General features: G+C 35.2%; 1 protein-coding gene across 1 annotated transcript in view; it reads right to left on the bottom strand.

Moving 5' to 3' along the window:
* Positions 1 to 10,800: 10,800 nt before the first annotated feature.
* Positions 10,801 to 21,150, bottom strand: part of LOC111062228 (dynein heavy chain 10, axonemal) — a 74,500-nt gene continuing 64,150 nt past the window's right edge. Inside the window, exons 53-60 of the mRNA XM_039421522.1 lie at positions 20,673 to 20,850; positions 19,773 to 19,916; positions 19,219 to 19,348; positions 18,184 to 18,379; positions 17,319 to 17,516; positions 16,411 to 16,555; positions 15,731 to 15,917; positions 10,801 to 14,860 (exon numbers count right to left, since the gene is read on the bottom strand). Of these exons, the coding sequence (XP_039277456.1) occupies positions 11,041 to 14,860; positions 15,731 to 15,917; positions 16,411 to 16,555; positions 17,319 to 17,516; positions 18,184 to 18,379; positions 19,219 to 19,348; positions 19,773 to 19,916; positions 20,673 to 20,850 (4,998 nt within the window). The 3' untranslated portion in view covers positions 10,801 to 11,040. The remainder of the gene's footprint in view (positions 14,861 to 15,730; positions 15,918 to 16,410; positions 16,556 to 17,318; positions 17,517 to 18,183; positions 18,380 to 19,218; positions 19,349 to 19,772; positions 19,917 to 20,672; positions 20,851 to 21,150) is intronic.

Below are 21,150 nucleotides of genomic sequence, written 5' to 3'. Positions count from 1 at the left end.
ACAAGCAATTTAGCGAGAGTGTCACCCTTGCATAATATGTAATATAATTTATTATTATTATTATTATTAGTCGTAGAGCTCCCGAAGTGGAAGACGCTGAGTAAAATCATGATCATCGATTTTTATTAGACTTGGCGGTTTTCTTGTTCGCCCACCAGCTTTTCATTCTCTGAGAAAATTCAGATTTTCTTTCTTCACTCCATCTTGTGCCAACTCTTGGTGCTTTTATCTCTGGAATAATTTCCCATTTGTTCACTTTTGTTTTGAAATTATTTCTATTTTTAATTTCATCATCGGTAATTCCTGCCAAAAATAGATATTCCTTAACATTCCTAATCCATTCTCCTCCATAGGCAAGCGAAGCTACATATTTTACTATTTTTTTTGTGATTCTATGGTCAGGGAGCCTCATGATATGACCATGAAATTTTAGACGTCTTTTTCTCATGTCTGTTACAATATTTGAATGTTGCTCAACTGTGCTATTTTTCTGTAATCTATAACCATTCTCAGTTACTCTCGGACCTAGAATTTTTCTAATTATTTTCCTTTCTTCTTTCTTCAAATTTTCTAATAAAAAATAATTTATAATTATAGTTATATAATTTATTATTATATAAATTATCTTTAATTTGGACACTTTATCATGGCATAATTGGTCGAAACAGGTTGTATCTGGGAAAAAAGAGAATAAAAGTAATAAGAGTAGTAAGAGTAAAATAAAGAGTGTCGCACTAGTGATCCTATAAAAAATATATAATAATGGTTTTCATTCTAATCGAAATGCTGTCCGGGAGTCTGTCTTATTGAATGAAAAAGCGATTAAGAATGAGAATTAGATTATAATAAAATAATGTCATTTTAAGAGGTTTTGGTTTGAGGATTCTCTTATGGATTGTGCGTTAGGATTGATGATATTATAAGGCAGGGTAAGACCTAATATAATTTAATTGTTGCTCTTTGCCTACCTTTAAAGCCTGTTTCTTCAATTTTAGTTACCTCCTCCACTCTATGAAGATGTGTAGGTGATTTCTGGAGCTCAGGAAAATAGGAGAGAATGTCCTAAAATTCTCACAATCATTTTAAAGATGTATTCAAAAAATACTATCTACAAAATATGACTGATAATAAGTAGATCCTATTTACGGGTATTGGGACGTTTTTTTACGACTTTACCCCCCCTCCCCCCTCCCCCCGCACCCATCCTACCTTCCCCGCACCTCCTCCGCTCCTGCCGCACCTCTCCCGCCCCCTTAGAAGAACCTCTCTCTAGAAGGAGAAGAAGAAGGAGAAGAAGAAGGAGAAGAAGAAGGAGAAGAAGAAGGAGAAGAAGAAGGAGAAGAAGAAGGAGAAGAAGAAGGAGAAGAAGAAGGAGAAGAAGAAGGAGAAGAAGAAGGAGAAGAAGAAGGAGAAGAAGAAGGAGAAGAAGAAGGAGAAGAAGAAGGAGAAGAAGAAGGAGAAGAAGAAGGAGAAGAAGAAGGAGAAGAAGAAGGAGAAGAAGAAGGAGAAGAAGAAGGAGAAGAAGAAGGAGAAGAAGAAGGAGAAGAAGAAGGAGAAGAAGAAGGAGAAGAAGAAGGAGAAGAAGAAGGAGAAGAAGAAGGAGAAGAAGAAGGAGAAGAAGAAGGAGAAGAAGAAGGAGAAGAAGAAGGAGAAGAAGAAGGAGAGGAAATAGGATCTACTATAATAATTATTCGGTTTTAGCATTTTTTCTTCAGTTGCGATTCTTCTCAAGTTGTTTTCCTTTCAAGATGGAAATTGATGAGAAATTGCATTTTTATTGAAAAGCTAATTAATGAATATAATAATTATTATTAAACGAAAATTTAAATTAAATGCTGTGAATCACCCCGAAGACCTCTGCTACTGCAAATATTGACAACATTCAACAGCTAGATGGAAATTCGATGCGAGTAACATTCCAAAAATTATTTGCCAGCCCGGAAATCTAACCCGGTACCTCCTAATTGCCAGTCAGATATGCTCACCCTTACACCCTTACAACTGACTTCGATTCCCGGGCTGGCAAATAATTTTTGGATAGTAGCTCTCATCAAATTTCCATCTAGCTGTTAGCCTTCAATGGAATGTATTTTTAATTTTACATGCAAATATAATTGTATTGTTAATCTTTTTTGGAGAATAAAGAATTTCAATTTCAATTTCTTTTCTTACGTCCTATTTGAACTGCATTCAAATATACACTTATTTTTAACTTGTTGTTGATATAAGTTGATGAAGTTCCTCCTCAGGAGTGAAATGCATTCCACATTAAAGGAAGTGTACCATTTAGAGATTTAATTTGAAACAATAGTTTCTCAACTTCAACATAGTTATTTTTTTACCTTCAACAATTGGATGAAAGAAACTATTTCATATTTTTTGGAAAGCATTTTTAGCCAACGAATCTAATCAAATTCTACATTCTATTCACTATTCAATATTCATCTATTCACTGTTCTCTTGATAAGCTCACATTTTGTGGCCTGTTGGACAAAGTTGGATTATAATAATAATCAGGCTATATATGTCTAATAAATTGCAAGATCCTACAAATATTATAGATATATTATATATATATCTACAATTTCAATTTTAAAATTCCAATCAGTTTTAAAATATAGAGACGAGAAGTACAATATTACAACCGAGTTATAATAATTCTATGGACTGGACCTCAATCTTATCAGTCCCTAACCACGGACAAGGTTCGACTCAATAGAAATAAATATCAACCATCAGTAAAGAACTTCGTCAGAACCGTTGTACTCCAAGAAATTGACCTTGAGCAATCAGATACTCCTTTCTTCTTCTGAAGACTGAGATCGACGATTAGAGACGAATATAAACAACAATTCCATGACGTAACGGTTGAAAATTTATTCGGGTGAAGCAGGAGTCTACCGTTGTTGCAACAGCCTACCACCTTCCCGAACAACAAAAATAAGAATTAAGTGATCCATCGTGGCTACTGCTGGAGGGGCTCCATAAAAGTATAATAATTGGTGTGTTCTGGAGCACCGGTTGACCATGAAACCACGCCCTAAGTATATCGACCAAAATCAACGCCGAATGAACTGTCACGGCCACGATTATTTATGCAGACAACGCGCTGATATTCTTCAGTTCTTCACATGTTTTTCTTCCTCCTTGCAGACTACAAAGGATCCATTTTCACGCAAACTCCAACTCCTTAATAGTCCGCCTCTACTTATCGAGTATTAGGTACCGTATTTGTTATGGTAACGTGGTTATGATGACCACGAATCCACATAATAGTGGATAATATAACTAAGAATGAAATACTCTCATATTAAGAGAATGATCAACATAACTATTAGGCTTATATTAAACAATCCCATACACATTAACCAGCAGTATTGTTATTGCGGATTGATTGTGTATAGAATTCCTAAAATCCGTTTAGTTTTATTTTGGACACGACCAGTTTCGGCCAATCACGCCATAATCAAGTGTCAAAATCAAGTAGCCCTATTGAAATGGATAAAAATATATTGTGGATTGTTTTATTAGTGATTTGTTTACCTTGTGATCATTGGTCCCCTATTTTACCTATATTACTTAGATGGTAGTGATGTCCACGTAGGCCCTAGCCTTCCACATTAGTAGTGTGAAGGATTATGGAGAGATTGGTCACTGGACCTACTACAGCTTTAGACGAGTTCCGAACCACCGGGAAGCGATTTTGAAACTTATTAACTCAAAAAAGTTAGCAGTGTTAAAAATGAATGATGACGACATTTTTCTTGTAATGGGTGGGGAATCAATTGATTTCTTCAATTTACCGGGGTGGGGGGTTTGTGTGAATAGTTTCTTTCATAAATATAATTTATTGTTTGAGGAGATTCATTTTGAATTATTCTGTATTTGATACCAGATCAAAAGTTACCAGTAATTGGGAGAAATGATATTCAGATTGTCTGAGGATAGTGCGTCGGTAATGGTTTGGATGTTGACGTGATTGTAAAAGGGATCTGATATTCTAGGTAGGCTGCGAACCATCAGAAAATGATTTCTAATAATATATAAAATATTATATGGCTCTTACCAACCACATTCAGTTGTCAACTTATGAGATTTCTATATCCCACAAAAATAAACCTTCGAATCCATGGATTGTACCGGGACTGATAAAATCAATAAATCAAAAGATAAAATGTATAAAAAACTAAAAAGAGAACCTTTTAACTCAAAACTTAAGCAGGATCTGAAAGATTATAGGAAGATAATGGACGAATCAATAAAAAAGGCGAAAGAAATATATTATAGAAACCAAATAAATAACTGCAAAGGTAACCCAAAAAACTTTGGAAAATCGTAAATGAAATTATTAATGAAAAATCTGTAAAAAATGAGAAAATTAATATTGATGCCCAAACATTAAACAATTTCTTTGCTCGTGTAGGGGAAAACCATGCTCAGTCAATTCTAAAATCTAATAGACAAGTTGAACTAAAATATTCAAAATCTGGACATCATTTGTAAATTCATTATTATTTATGGCTCCGGTCTCTCCGTTTGAAGTTGAGGGCGTAATAAAATGTTTAAAAAATAATTCTAGCCCCAGGATTAATGGAATTAGCAACATTAAAAAAAATCTGGTGTGGCGCACTCACACAGCTTTCTTTGCCGTTATGGAAATTGATCACCTGACGCTAGTGTTCACGCGCATCCCAAGTCTACTATTCAAAGATTTGAGCCAGCTGGTGACAGGGCAAAAACGCTCGAGACACATGAGGTCTGCTATCACTTCATAGTGACTGATTTAATAGAATCAACAATAATTTGCAATTGTATAATCACATTTTCTCGTATTTAGAGCTTATTTTCAATTTTAGGTGGGAATGTTACTGAACATTAATTGTAGAGATTTTCATGTTCAATCTTTTCCATTTGAAATTTGTTGTTCAAATTGTATCTGATAATTAGGAATCTGAAATCGAACTTTGCATAGATGGGGTGGCGCTCCTGAATTTTTTACAGATATGAGACTTGTGACAGTTGATAGAGCTTATCCTTGACTATTTTACGTATAAATTTGATGAAAATCGTTGGAGCCGTTTTCGATAAAATCACGAAAAACCATGTTTTTGACATCATTTTCGTCATTTTAGCCGCCATCTTGAATCGCATTTAATCGAAATTGTTCGTGTCGGAAGTCGGATCCTCATATTGTAAGGACCTTAAGTTCCAAATTTTAAGTCATTCCGTTAATTGGGAGATGAGATATCGTGTACACAGACGCACATACACTCGCTCATACACACACACACACATACAGACCAATACCCAAAAACCACTTTTTTGTCTCAGGGGACCTTGAAACGTATAGAAATTTGGAAATTGGGGTACCTCAATTTTTTCGGAAAGCAATACTCTCCTTACCTATGATAATAGGGCAAGGAAAGTAACAATAAATAGCTGTACTTTTATATCTTTGCCGATATCACATATAAAACACAATTTTCTTGACAGCTGTATTTCCAAAACATTTTAAGATTGCTAGAATCAAACCAATATTTAAGAAGGGTGATAAGAATGATCCATCAAATTATAGGCCTATCAGTCTATTAAGCAACTTAGCCAAAAATAACAGAAAAACTTATAAAAAACCGCCTACTGGATTATTTAACAAAATATGATATTTTGGAATCAAATCAATTCGGTTTTCAGAAAAACAAAAGCACAGAAGATGCACTGAGTCATTTTATAAATTTAGTGATCGGAAATATGAATAAAAATAAAAAGACAATGGCTATTTTCCTTGATTTATCAAAAGCATTTGATAGGCCTACAGTTCCACATGATAACCTATTCCACAAATTGGAGAAATTGGGAATAAGAGGCATAGCGCTTGATTTGCTGAGAAGCTACTTGAATGACAGATACCAAATTCTTACTTTAAACAATAATTATTCTTTGAAAAATAATTCTTCAAACAACAATTCTTCTTTCAATTTAAATAATTCGAATACAAGTACAGTTAGTTTATCTGCCGTTGGATTGCCTCAAGGAACAGTTTTATTCTTTTTCTTTTATAGTTAATGATCTCCTACAACTAAATATCAAAAATGGTAGAATAAAAGACACTGCTGATGATACGGATATTATTTTTCCGAAGATAGCTGGAATAATGTGTATAGGGTTGCTGAAGAGGATATGAATACGATAAAACTATGGTTGGAATCAAATACACTTAGTTTAAATATAACTAAAACTAAATTTATTAGATTTGCCGCGAGTGCAGCTGGAAAGCCCAATGATGGAACAAAAATAAGGTTACACACAAACTGTGGAGACACACCTACATGCAATTGTCCGTATATTTGAAGAAGTTGATGAAATAAAATATCTGGGAGTAATCGATTGACGAGGAACTCCCACATAAGCTTTATTTGTAAAAAACTTGAACACATTTCCTATAAATTCTATAAAATAAATAAAATCTTAAATCTAGAGTACCTTAAAATGATATATTTGTTTCTTGCAGTGAAGTATTTTTTCTTGGCATCAACTCGATTTTGTATTGTAACTTGTATTTTGTTTTTTATTTTAAATCGGACTTTTTACGACTCCCACCAGCGGTCAAAGACTTTTCTTTTGCTGGTGATGCCTGAAACAATTTCTAGTTTTTTAGTTCTCGGTAGTTAATTTCATTTTATTCTCTTGTAATAAGTGTTGATTTATTGCATTGTTAAATTCTGGCAATAAAGAATAGAAGAATTATCGGTATTTTATTAGGCTGTTATAAGCTATAGGTTGTCTCATCTCTCATCGTAAAGTTATAATTGATACTTCTTATTTTCCTCAAAGTAGGTCTTCTACTTACTCTATATTATTTTCTAGTGTTATTCTATTTTATTTTTTCTTGTATTACTTTCTATTCATAATTTATGTTTTCAGACCTTTCAATTATTATCTTATTATTTCTTACTTATTAAGAGATGATTGTGGAACCAATGCGAGGTTTGTTTTGGCGGAAAGATGAAAAACCCTCTATATATATGATGCAAGTTTTCTATTGATGTAATAAAATAATAGAAATGTCGATACTTGATAAATCAAAGTTGAGAATGCTTTATTTTGCAATTGTACAATCTCTGTTAAATTATGGCTTGGTGGTTTGGGGAGGTACTTAAGACACTCTTTTGTTACCACTATTCATTATCCAGAAAATGAACATAAAAACCATATTAAATAAACCCATATTGTTCCCTTCAAAAATTGCATTCAGTGAACTGAGAGTCATGTCAATCCGTCTACTCTATGAGCTTAGCATATTTGAATAAACATAGAAGCTCATTTTCAAGAATAATGTAGGCTAACTCATAGAACAAGATATAATTTACATAAATATGTTACTTATGATTCTAATTCAACGGTCATTTGTAAGCAGCTGGTATACATCGCTCCAAAGATTGTAAACTGCATCCAGAACGAGCTCATCGGTGAACCTATTAAGTTTGTTCCAATAAATATTAAAAATTGGATACTTCACAACTATTACTTTCATCTTAATATTTTATGAGTTCAACATTTTTTCAGCTTTTAAAACTATTCATTATTGTCAGGATTAATTCACAATTGAGAGCATTTATTTTAAATATTATTGTTTGCATAAAAAAGATTCCATTTTAAATTAGAAGCTCAAGATTTAGAAACAGTTAAATCTCTACTCCTACTGGCGAACAAGTGTTTCACTTAAGCCAGTAATTCTTCACCTCCAGCCGTATTTTAAAGATAGTTGATAAAGATTGTTTTTTCTTCTATGAGGCACTTAGAGAGTTAAATGTCCCCACAAAGCTGATCCGTCTCATAAGTATGACGATGAAAGGAAGCAGAGCTGTGGTCAAGATTGATGGAAGTGTTACAGATGATTTTGAGGTAAGAAGGGGACTGAGGCAAGGAGATGTGCTGTCAACCATGTTATTCAATGCAGTGCTGGAAAATATTATCAGAAAGGTGACCACCAACAACCCCGGGGGCACACTCTTCAACCGGATGTGCCAAATAATGGCTTATGCAGATGACGTGACAATACTAGCAAGAAACAGGAGGGAACTGACAGAGATCTATGAAAAGCTGGAACATGAGGCAAGAGAAGTAGGCCTGGAAATTAATATGCAGAAAACTAAAGTGATGGTTATGACCAGGAGACCAGTGAATGATGGAACACAGATATAGTTATCAGGTAGAACCTTTGAGAAAGTGAAATCATTTAAGTATTTGGGCACCCTAATAACGGAAGAGAATAATGTTGCGGAAGAAGTGGATGCTAGGATAACGTCCGGAAATAGGGTGTATTTCGCCCTGCAGAATATCCTGAAGTCCAAAAATGTGTCAAAAAAGGCAAAATAAAAATTTACACAACAGTTTTAAGACCAATAGTGACATATGGGGCCGAAGCTTGGATATTGACTACACGAGAAGAAGGTCTGCTTCAGAGATGGGAAAGAAAGATTTTAAGAAGAATTTTTGGAGCAATCAAGGAAAATGAAATATGGAGGATAAGAACAAACGAGGAACTAGGAAGATTGTTCGAAGAGACCAGTATTTATCTATTGTGAAAAGTATGAGGCTGAGATGGGCTGGTCATGTGTGCTGAATGCCGGAAGGGAGGGTGCCAAGAATGGTGCTGGAAGGCAAACCCGGAGGAAGAAGATTACAAGGAAGACCAAGAAAGCGGTGGGTTGACGATGTGGAGGAGGATTTGCGAAGACTGGGTGTAAGAAGATGGAGAAGAACAGCAGAATGTCGAGAGGGGTGGAAGGATGTGGTTGTGAAGGCTAAGGCTCTACATGGGCTGTAGTGCCAATAATGATGATGATGATTGTTTTTTTTTCTAATTGTCAAATCTTTGTATTGTTTTTTGTGTTTTTGGTGAGATAAATGAATGATTGGTTGAATTGAAAATAATCAAAATTGATGACAAGGTATTATTATTGTATTTGCTTTTGGTTAATCACTTCTGTAGATGATGTGTGAATTGATTGGATTATTAATGATTAAGGAATGAAAAACAAAACATTAAGAATTGGATTGCATAATATAATAAAAATTTTAATCTTAAACATAAGTTCAGACAGACTTTTACTAATGTTTAGTTGAGAATTGGAATGCACTTGACAAATAATATTCATTTTGCATGATTCGCCGCTTCGAATATAGAAATTGGCCAATTTCTGTGTAGGGAAATATGGGTTAAAGTTCACTCAAGAATGATTTTCAATTTTTTTTCAACAAATTTGACTTATGATACATTAACTTAAACCGCTTTCACGAGCTAAGAAGAATGAGCTATGATAGGAGAGGTCTGATTATTATTTCAAAAGACTCAGGGCCGTAGAGAGCCATGGCGAGCCCCCCGACTAGACCTGTAACGGGCCCCTACATATTTATACAATAGGTCTAATTGATAGTAATAGTACTTGATCACTAACAAAATCCCAAATGGCCTACACACGAGCACAATGTTCTACAATGTTACTTATGATACACTAATATTCTCTCTTTTCATTAGGATAATGGAATTACATAACACTAATTTTACAATTATTGTTATGTAACATTTTTACCTAAAATTGAAAATAAGCTCAAAATTCGAGAAAATGTGATTATCCAATTGCAAACTTGGCAACTGTTGAGTCTATTAAATGATTCACTATGAAGAGATAGCAGACCTCGTATGTCTCCAGCGTTATTGTCCTGTCACCAGCTGGCTCAGATATTTGTTTATAAGTAGACTTGAGATGCGCGTGAACACAAGCGTCAGGTGATTAATTCTCATAACGGCAAGGAAAGTTTTGTGAGTGCGCCACACCAGATTTTTGTACAGTGCAGTCAATGTTTTAATCTGGCTACGTAGCTCATCTGCTTGGAGTTTCGGATACATCCACAGAAAACTGAACATTTTATTGATTTTCTCAACAGCTGTAAAGCGAGAAGTCACACTTACAATGATGGTGTCCATTAAAATATAGAAAACATGAACCTTGAACCGGTCTTCTGGAGTTTCATTCGAACTAGTGGGCCACTCGGCGAGTATTGAATCAGGTGCTATCAAATAGGGAAAGTTTCAGTGAAAATGAATCAGGTGCTATCAAATAGGGAAAGTTTCAGTGAAATTATCATTTTAGTTAGGCTGCGTTTGTATTGCTGCTTTTAGTCATCTTATCAATAGCTCATTATATAACTCCAACTTATTTGTAGTTATTTATTTCTTACACAGTTACAAACAAAAGTATATTTTTTCATTGACACCTGGCCGCCGGGCCCCCCGGATCCAGCCTTACCTGCCGTACCCTCTCTACGGGCCTGAAAAGACTTGCGTATTCAAAGCTATTTTATTGAGATGTCTATATAATACACCCTTCTCCACTAGAAAATACTAAAATTGAGTGCATCATCTTGATTGAATAAAGTGATTCTGATGGAGCATGATTTTAGGAACTTGTAAGAAATGACAATGTGAGGGCAAAATAATAAGTTACTACTGTAAGGATGGTTGAATCTAAAAATTTGGACTTTTTCGAAAGTAAGGTTGCTATCAAACGTATCACAGAATTTCTGTGTTGTTGTAAAGGTGATAAATATCCATATAAAATGAAGACGACGTGATATAGGTAGTCAAAATCACTGATTTACATATTATATCAATTTGAGATACTAGTTTTCATTGTCACACCATTATGCAACTAAACTTGCTTTTGACAATGGTTGGGTATTCAACTAGTATGTGCTAAACGACTAGTGAAAAAAATATGTTTGAAGCAGGAATTATTATACTTTGAATGTATTTAATTCAAGGCAAGTATAAAAGTAGAAAATATAAATAAGTGGTATTGTTAGAGGAATTAATTTAGAAAAATATTAAATTTATAAAAATTGAGAAGTTCCTCCAGATCTTGTTTGGTTAATAAATGAGTAATTTTCTCTTTTATAACCATGTAGCCTATTGTTAAGTTCTGTCCACAAATAATACTTTCCTTTAATTCATATTTTATTCTATCTATTTTATTCTATCTACAGGTATTTATTTACCTGTAGCTTTAGTCGATGTGACTCAATAGGCACAACGTGGAGCACAGGGAGATCAGATACAAGTACTTTGGGCCAGGAGGTGCAGAGTCGGCCATTCAGGCTGTCCCACTGCGCACCCTCCAGGTAGAGGCCGTGCACGTAACAGCCAGTGGGCGGGTCGCAGGTGACAGAGTCCTCGTAGGGGAAGTCGGTGACGCACGTGTAGAGCGTCGACCGGTCGAGCGGCCAGCGGTTCTCGCGACACGTCATCTGGACGACGGCGGTCAGGTAGGACTCGGGCGCATGCAGGCCGGACAGCCAGACCGAGTGCGGCCGGCCGTTGTAGATCCAGTTGCGGAACTGGTGCACTCGCCGCTCGAACACCTGCATCCAGCCGCCGAGGCTCTTGTTGGTCTCGGGCGTGAGGCGGCGCCAGTCGGCCGGAAGTTGCCCGCTGAACAGACTGGCCGCTGTGGCGTCCAAGGCCGCGTCCATGCCCACCTCCCCTGCCAGTGCGCGGCACAGCATCTGCAGTGACGTCATCATGCGCCCGATCAACAGGTTGAAGCGCTCCAGCTCCTGGATGAGCACCACCTGCGTCGGAGCGATGTGCGACATGCTCGCTCCCTTCAACACCTTGTCTATGTCATACTGCTTCGGCAGCTTCTCCAGTATATCCATTGCAATACTTCTTATAACATCTTCCCTGCTAGCTCCCCCCGCACTATCACCTACTTGTGGCTGCAAATCAATCATATGATTCCAGATCTGTTTGGCAGCTTCAGTGAAGTATCCAATCTCAGCGTTCGGATGCAAACCAAATATCCCCGGCGCATTTGTCAACGGTAATTTCTCAATTTCCTCGAGATAATCGTCTCTGGAGCCTTCTGTTGGAATTGAATACTCAACATTGCGATCCTTGTAGAACCTGAAGGGCTGGAAACTATCAAACAAAAAATCTCCCAGGTACTCATCCATATAAGCACACACAACACGTCTGTCAAAATCGTCAATAACACGCCCACCATACATCACTTCACCTATTAAATATTTCAGACTAGCCCATGGCACACGTCTATCATTCTGCTTTGAAGCTCGATCTAAATACGTTTGTATTATTTGAGTGCATACATCAAAGTCCATCTCTCCAAAATCATAAGCAATGTTCCATCCAGCTTTCCCATACTTCCTACGTTCTTGCACAATAGCATGGAAGAAAGCCAACACATATATGAGTGTTTTGTATTTGGGGTGAGAACAGCTATCAAGCTTGGATGGCCTCATTTTGAAATAAGTGTTGCGCAGATTGAGCTTCAACCCGTTGGGAGGTTCCGTAACTACTTTGAGAGACCTCTGTAAGACACCAATAGGGAATGATTGAGTTGGGTCTGTAGTCAGCCACAATCGGAAGTCAGGATGTGGCTTTGACATACTTTCCAATACTTTTTCTAAGCTTCTAACAAATGAAATCAACAGATGGCAGTTCTGCAGCATAAGCCAGTGGCCGCGATCGATTGCAACTTGCAAAAGAGAGAGAGCTGCTTTTTCTTGGCCTTGACCTAGTGAAAGATATTTGAATCGATTTACACCTATTCCTGTAGAATCAACTAATTTCATCAACTCACTTGTTGGGTCAGATCCTGGACTTAGAATGAATATTACTGGAGTACTCGGATTGCTCTGCTCATAGACCATTCCAAAACTTACAAACGGAGGTGTTATGTATTGCTCTCCCATTATATCTTCAATGTAATTTGTCATTGCTTGGTAGACTCTGTCTGTGCGGAAACATCTTAATAGCATTAATTTCTCAAATTTCGATATTTTTGAACTATAATCGCAAGGTAAATCAACACTTTCAGGATTTTCAAGATTGTACCACTTTTTCCAATCAGAGATGTTTTCAATAATGTCTTCAGCTAAAGAGCCGAAGTTTGTAGAAAATTCAGTAGATAGTTTCATGATGTCCTGCCAGCCCTGAACTGATATCCAAGGAGCTGGGCATGGAATAGCAGATTTTTCAATGGTAATACTACCTTTAATGAAAAACTCCAACTCAGAGTTGGTCAATTTTTCTGAATTCATTTCCAATTTAACAGTCATTTGGAAAGATAAAAGTAGTTTGTGCCTCTCGAACACACCAGTGCAACCAAAGTCATAAACGTTTTTAGTTAGAGTATTAGCTATGTTGCGCAGTCGTTTTTGCAGGATTGTATCTGGCAAGGCCTTGCGAAGGGAATACCGAAAAACGTTGAGATAGGAGCGAAGAGAGTACTGATACATAGAATTCACAAGCGCTAGATCAGATAACACAAAAAATAGAATAGCACCCCTTGTTGCCACTAAACGATATCGGTTTCTCAACTCCTCAATGTCTTTTGCTGTTGCTGCAGCAAGATCAAGTTTCGACATCACCTCTTCAGCTTTCGTTTTTGTTTCATCAAGTGTGTTTACAAGTTCAACATTGTCAAGCATATTTCCAGTGCAAGTTGACAGCTCTCTCAACAAAGAATCTTCAAGTTGTTGCAGAAGGTGTTTGTTGCTACTGGTCTCCTTAATGAGAGCTTCACGCTGCTCCTCGAGATCTGGTCGTTCATTCTGAACCACCACACTGAGAAGCTGATCTTCAAGGCCACTAACAGTAACCGAGTAATTCACCACTGAAGCCTTAGAATAGACAGCCGGCGCGAGAGTAGGGTTGGCAAGTTTAGTTGTGAGGTACATTCTGAAATTCAAATCAAAGTCCACTTCTTTGTCACCCAGTTCAACAAACACATGACCACCCTGGTTTTTAATATTCCTCTCCAAAACGTTATCTATTATTGGATCTATGTAATCGACATCTTGAAATAGGACTGGTAAGCCGTATTTAATTGCTGTTTCCAAGTGTTTCAAGAAATCATTATCAGCAAATGACAGAATTTTCAACTGCTTCCCTTCAGATTGCTTTATCCATTGCAAAGCTTGCTCCTGAGGATCAATGCAGAAAGGGAAACGAGGACAAGATGTGGTTAAAATTCCATTCTGCACAGAAAGCTCATCTGGAGGCAGCCCTTCAGAGTTCCATTTACTAATTTTCACTTCATCAGCTAGCTGATCTTCTACACGATATCCAGTTGAAATAGGTATTAGTGATTCAGTTATCTTGTTTGTCCAATCAACATAAACCATATTGTTGCGAAACTCCCAACTGAAAGGTCCAGCGTAAGCAAGGAAACCAGCAGAAAGAAGACTATTCCCTATAACCTCACCCTTTTCCAAGTACAGTTGTTGCAAGTCAACTGCCCAGCGTGCATTCTCAGAACTTAAACCAGTAATTAATTTGTCAGCAGCAATAAGTCGCCGCTGCATCAAATCAGTTTCCTCTTGAATCTCTTGGCGTTCTTTTAAAGCTGTGACATACCTATCTTCCAGGCGTTGCAGAGTCTCGGAAATAATTTGAAGTCTATTGTTCAGTTTGTCCAAGTATTTTTTAGCAGTGTTGAATTCTTTTTCAAGGGCAGCGACACGTTCTTCTTTTGGTTTAATTTCTCTATAGACCATGCAGTAGCCGAGAACAGCTTCTACAAACTTGAGTAGCCCAAATCCAGCTTTGCTGATCTGCTGCATTTCGTCCATTTTCTTGGTTGTTTTCATGTGTGAGCGAACAGCTTGCTGTTGTTTCAGAGTGATTTTCTTGCAGTCCATCTCTTTCAATTTGACAAGGAAGTTCGGATCAGTCATCATTCCTTTCGCCGATTTCCAAGAAATTTCCCTGACGCCTCTAAATATTGCCACACACTCACAAATCACTTGAACTGGTTCCGGAGGTGTCGCAAACGACCTGAAAAACATAATTATTCAATAGTTACTGGTCATATCAACAACTTTACTGAGATCTTATTATCACACATTATTTGACGGATATCTACTTTGTTTAATTGTTATTTTTATTTTAACATGATTGATAGAAATACAAAATTTATCTCGCATTACAATGTAACACTATTACTATTCGATTCATTACTAAAAGAGACACTGATCGTTCAATGTAATAATATTCCCAGGTGGTGTAATTGCTCTCTGGGCTCTCCTTCGTTGATATGAATACGGCTTTGAATGTTCAATTATTGACTCGACTAATTATAAGCTTTTAAAATTGATGATTAATTTCCTCATTCATTAGTTATAAAAAAATAAATGCCAATAATATTACAGAGCTTTACAAGCGTTTGTTAATGATTAGGAGTAGATGGGTTTGCTAGGCATTAAATTATTCATTTTCAACACTGTTAAGCTGTATATTATTTACTGATGAGTGATCAAAAAGCTAATACCGTACATGGAGTCTCATTTGTCATAAGTTAACGAACATATTGACTTTCTTAGTGAGAGCTACTGGTACCTATTTAAGTAAAAATTAAAAATCATAGAGTACTCATTTTCAACTTTATTTCATTTCTCACATTTTTCGACTAATGATGTCATTATCGAGTGATTCAGTGAAATCAAGTAAGAAACATGATTAACCAGAAACATCCATCAAATAAATTCAACTACAAAATATTAATAATAAAATCTATCAGGTTTCTCTTTCATATACACGGATGTTGGATTAAAATCAAAGTTACATACTCAAGCCCCTTTTTTCAACACGAATTTTTATAATCAATATGGTTTTGAAATATGAGATTGAATGAATATAGTTTTGAACCTGATTTCAGTGATGTCGGCTTTCTCGAGTTCGGCGAGAGCAGCCTTTGCAGCCTGCAGAGCTGGCATCGCTTCAGACAGTGCAGCTTCCGCTTCTTGCTTTTCAATCGCAATCTCTTTGCTCTGTGCTTCTATTTCTTTACTTTTCTGTGACGCTATATCCTTCTTCTCAGTCGCTTCAGCAGTTGCTGCAAATTTAAATAATGTTTCATACAGAATATTCTATAGTATATTACAAATGTACATTTTTTCTTTTGTTCTAGTCTTACTTATTACATTATTTTTTGTGATGGAGAAATATTATGGGTTACCCTTTGTTTCCCTTTGTAAATAAATGAATAATGTCGACTAGAAGAGCAAATTGTAGAATAAAAGAGTGAAACATTGGAGTCTATGAATGCATTTGACAAGACATTTTATTTTCAATTGACTCATTGAAAACAATATTGTTTTCTCCAGTTTGAATTGTTCATCTGTATCTAAAGGGTATAACAAATTGATTCGTACAATGACTATCCAGATTATGTTACGCTTTTTATTGTTGAAGCTCAGACATATTCAACAATATCCAGAAAGTTTCTAGAGGATGATTAAGTACAAGTGCAGGGAGAAGGGAATTAAAGGTTTTTTATATTGTACTGTTTTTATTGAATTACCATTTTAATGATGAAATTAAGGTACCTTGTTCAATCTCATTCAGCAGCTCTTCACATGCTTTTGTTTTCTCAGCTACAATGACTTTTTGGACAGCCAATTTAGCATTCAATTCATCTAGTTGAACAGTAGCTTCGGCTATTTTCTGCATGCCAGCATCAAGTCTTTCACACTACAAACACGAATTGAAGAAAATCATTTCTGAGAACATTTAACCTTTCAACAGCATAAGAAAAAAATGAGAAGGAACTCATACAAAAATTCATAGGAAAATTACATTATAATCAGAATTGCAATGACCGAGCTATATTTTCTGGAGTTCAAAATGGTTACCAGAGAACAAAGAAATAGTATAACAATTTATTAATCAATGATATATCTGTTGGTTTACATTTGAATATTATAAATTCTTTGTTAATTCTGGAAGAGCAGCGTTAACTACTGAGCCTAATACACACATAGATTTTTGGTCGTACGATTTTGTGCAGTCCTTATGAATTCAATGAGATTAAACGGAACTTGACAACATCATAAGTTAAATTTATTGTCTAAATTCAATATTTTCTAAATTTGGCTTAGTGGTTTTGTGTTTTGTTTCGGTTTTGTATATTTTTGGACCTTTTAACATCAAAATGAACTTTATTCCGAAGTGAAAAGTGTAAATTTAAAGTATTGTGCTCACTATAACCTTAGTGTCCGGTTTCCCATTAGGCAACTTTGGACTATATACGGCGAGGTGGAACTTCCCATGGGTCTCCCAACATTCAAAGCCATACGCTAATAATAATAATTCTACTGAACAAATGTCAATCAGAGAAATTATAGATTGTTAGCTACAGCTAACTTGAATTTTGTGAGGACATAACTCAATTTATTATAATAAATTCAACTCATCACTGATTCAAAAACTGAAATAGAACACAAAATATGCTCACCTGAGAAACAATAAATGAAAATTTTTCTTCTATGAGTTTCAAGAACAGACGAATGAAATCCAGGTAATGCTTGGGTGTGATGTAGTTTCTCCTTCGCAGTTTAGTGTGGAAATCAGTAGTGAACAAAATTGTACTGGAGTGAATGTGCACAACAACTTCTATTATGTTTGTCAAATTATCTGGGGGCAGTTTTGGCTCCTGAAAAATGAAAAGTAATAGGAAAATTACCAGCTATCATGATATGATAGTTTCGAATCAGGAGCTGGACAATCAAGTGATTTGCCATCTAATTAATTCCGAAAAAATGTAACGAAGCGAATCCACGAAGCATGAGAACACACAAACTAGTATAAATATTAAAGGATTTATCTGATGAAAAATACAATTACGAGCAAATAGGAACTAGCAAAACAGGCTCCCTTCTTAATTCTCAGAGTAATTTTGAGCCAACTCACATCAAATAACTTAAATCAAACTTCATAATCATTTTATTTCTGAATTTGCGATCAACTAAAGATCTTACAAGCTCTAAACAAACTAATATGGAGTCATGGATGGAGTTTGAATAAAAATATTTAAATTTTTTGATGAAAAACTTATATTGAATGGAACGTTTAAAATTCATGAACATGTTCCATTGACACAAGAAAAATCTAAGATGAATCGATAATATTCATTGAAAAACACAAGAAAAAAATAAGAAACACGGTTTTCACTTTTAAACGTCTGTTTGGAATAAACAGCTGTCATTGAAGAAAAGCTTTAGAATTATTATATAATAATATACTATTATTAGGGTATCATTAAAGAGCTTTAGAATTTTATAATAATATAGTGAAGTATAGATGCTATTTCGTATACTGACATCCTGGAGATATTTAGTAGCAACCGCGTGAAGTGCCTGAGTGGGCCAAGGGTATAGCCAGTTGATGTACGAGTTGTTGACGAGTCCTGGGAAGTTCCTGCATCTTGTACGTAGAACATCTCCAGCAGGGCTCATGCCAAGAACCACGTGCAAATTCTCAATGCATTTCATGCAGAAATATTGCCAGCAAGACTCCCTGGATTAATCAGATGAATCATTATAGAAACTACTAGATTATTATTTACATTATAGTCCAAGGACAGATTTCTAGGACATTTATTAAATCTGATGAACCATTAAATCTTTAGATTTGAAATGGATCTAATAATATGATTCTTTAGATTAATAAGTTTCCCAGAAACCTAGCCTCAATTTAACAAGTAGCACCCCTAGATTTTTACGTAGACCTGCCCTCACCCCGATGGAATATCAACATTGCCAAATCGTGTGAAATTGCTCAAATTTCAGATTTAACCATAGATTTGAACGTGGAATATCATCCCCGATATTACAATAGTGCTGAAAATGTTTTAGGATTGAAGGTAATTAATTACATATAAAAGAGATGACTCAAAGTATTATTTTCACATCTCGTCAATCCAAACTCGTCAATTTCGAGTAATTTCGTAGAAACATGAAATTTTTGGCATGCTAGAAACTTATTTGTTTCGAAAGATAAGTGGGTGGTGAAAGCGAGAAAGTTTCTCAGGAATGGAAACTTATAACTTTTAAAAGAACAGTTACAGTATTCATTTTTCAGTTTTATAGAAAGAAGTCATACAACAATAATGATATTGATAAGAGCAAATGCAGAAGTTTCCTTAGGAAAGTTTCAAATTATTGTTGGAATTGAAATGCTTTGAATTATAGATGTTGGAATACTTTGATTATCACCCAAATATTACAGAGATTCAAATTTTTAGAATGAAATAACATAAAAAATAAAAATGCAGTATTAAACTAAAATCAGTCATTTTCAAATTACTGACCGTCTTTCAATACGAATAGGGGTCTACTTCATAACATGAAACTCACTTTGTGACTGAAAATCCTTCTTCTTTGGCTTTTGCTCTCACTTGCCCAACAATTGCATCCTTTTCGTCATCAGAAAACAGAGCAGGAATCATTCCGATCATCAATAAGTTATTGATTATTTCCAAAATACCTGTAAAAACCATAAGATAATCCAAGTTTACTCAGCAGTGAAGAAAAGACGCAGGAAAAATAATTTACATAAAAATAATCAACAAAGGAACTTTATATTCAAGAAAAAATCAGAGAATTGATATCAATAATAAAATATGCAAGTACAACATGATAGAATTTTTCAGCAAGAGAAATTAAGAAGGAAATCAATATACTGAGTTGAGAATATATCGTGCACTGTGATGGGTTATAAGATCTCAGGAGCAAAAACTCAGATAAAATTTAAGATTCATACATTTTCAAAATGAGAAACGCAAATGATATGTTAAGTTGATAATTCAATTCCTTAGGATTAATTATAAATATTCGGTCACAGGAGAACTTTCTAGTTTGATTTTTAAATAATACAGTTGATTTGAAATAAATTCAAATAGCCATCATACCTTCCTCAGTAACCTGAGCACTAGTAAAGAAAAACGCAGTTTTTGTTCTTTGAACGCCTAGCTGAGTGAACAATCTTTTCATATCGTCCTTGAAGCTATTTTCATTGTATCCTCGACTCAAGGTGATGGTGAATACAGCTAGATCTGAAATTGAGTTTAAAATAGAATTATGTTGAAAAAATCAATATTGTATAATATGAAGTAATTTATAATAAATATTCTCCCCAGGTAATAGTTTTCTATTAATTGAATTTCTGAACACTTATGGAAATAATGTGTCTTGGAATATAATATAGCTATATTATAGCTTAATGCCAATTTATATTTTTTATTACATACACGTCTGAAAACAAAATTCATTTTATATTATTACACACCTCTAGATAGATAGATAGCCTGATTGATAGATAGATAGATATCTTTCGTATGATGAATAAGATCACGTCTAAGATTAGAACACCTACACACATGATAGAGTTCAAGTCAATAAGTTAGTGAATGAAATTGCCAATAAGTTATAATGCCCTTATGGTTTTAGCGGTTGTAGAGCATTGCAGGTCTAAGCTGGATTCAAGCAGCCGAAAAAAGAAAAAAGGCTTTGTTTAAGAAAAAGGACTTCAATTCCAAAACAACGTATCAGTGATTCTCATTCTCAATTCATTGAGAGATAGAAACATTCATTTCGATTTACCAACTCACATGTCGATGAAACTTGTTTTTTTTTTTTACTCATGACAACAGATGTAACAATTAACTCACTAGCCTACCAAATAAAATTACACACACACTAGATAATGTGTAGCATATTATCAATTCTAAAATATCGAGTACTGAATAATGAATATAAACAATAATTGAAATGAAGGTGGCATTTTAATGAGAGAATGTAGGCGTACTTACTGGCAGTGAAGGCAGCAAGTCTTGTTAGACTGATCTTGCCACAGCCATCCGAGCCAACCAGCAGAATGTGTCCTCTGTCCATTCTCATTGCTCTGTGGATCCTAGTCAAATTTTCAAGGGCATCATCAAACAGTACCAAATCTATTTTCCTGTTCTTGTCGTTGTATTCCTCCAAAATCTGGAAATATAACAAAAATTAGAAACTGGTCTCCTAAGCTGTTAAAATTGAAAAAAGAGCTGTAACAAAAGTGTAGAAAATAGGTTACATTTTTTGAATCTTGAAATTTTGAATTAAAAATTCACAATTCAAATATACCTAATTTGAGTAATTCAAACTAAGGATAAAGAATCCAAGATTACACATCTTTAAGAACGAGTTCTAGTAATCTAGTCCCGTATGCCTACTGTAACCTACTCATGGAAAATTCCAATGGAAATTTTCAATGAATATTATAGAGGATGAGAATTAGTGATATAG

The sequence above is a fragment of the Nilaparvata lugens genome, chromosome 2 (genome assembly GCF_014356525.2).
Source record: "Nilaparvata lugens isolate BPH chromosome 2, ASM1435652v1, whole genome shotgun sequence".
Lineage (NCBI taxonomy): Eukaryota > Metazoa > Arthropoda > Insecta > Hemiptera > Delphacidae > Nilaparvata > Nilaparvata lugens.
Note: the sequence above shows the minus strand (reverse complement) of the source record. Positions and strands in the feature narration are given on the sequence as shown.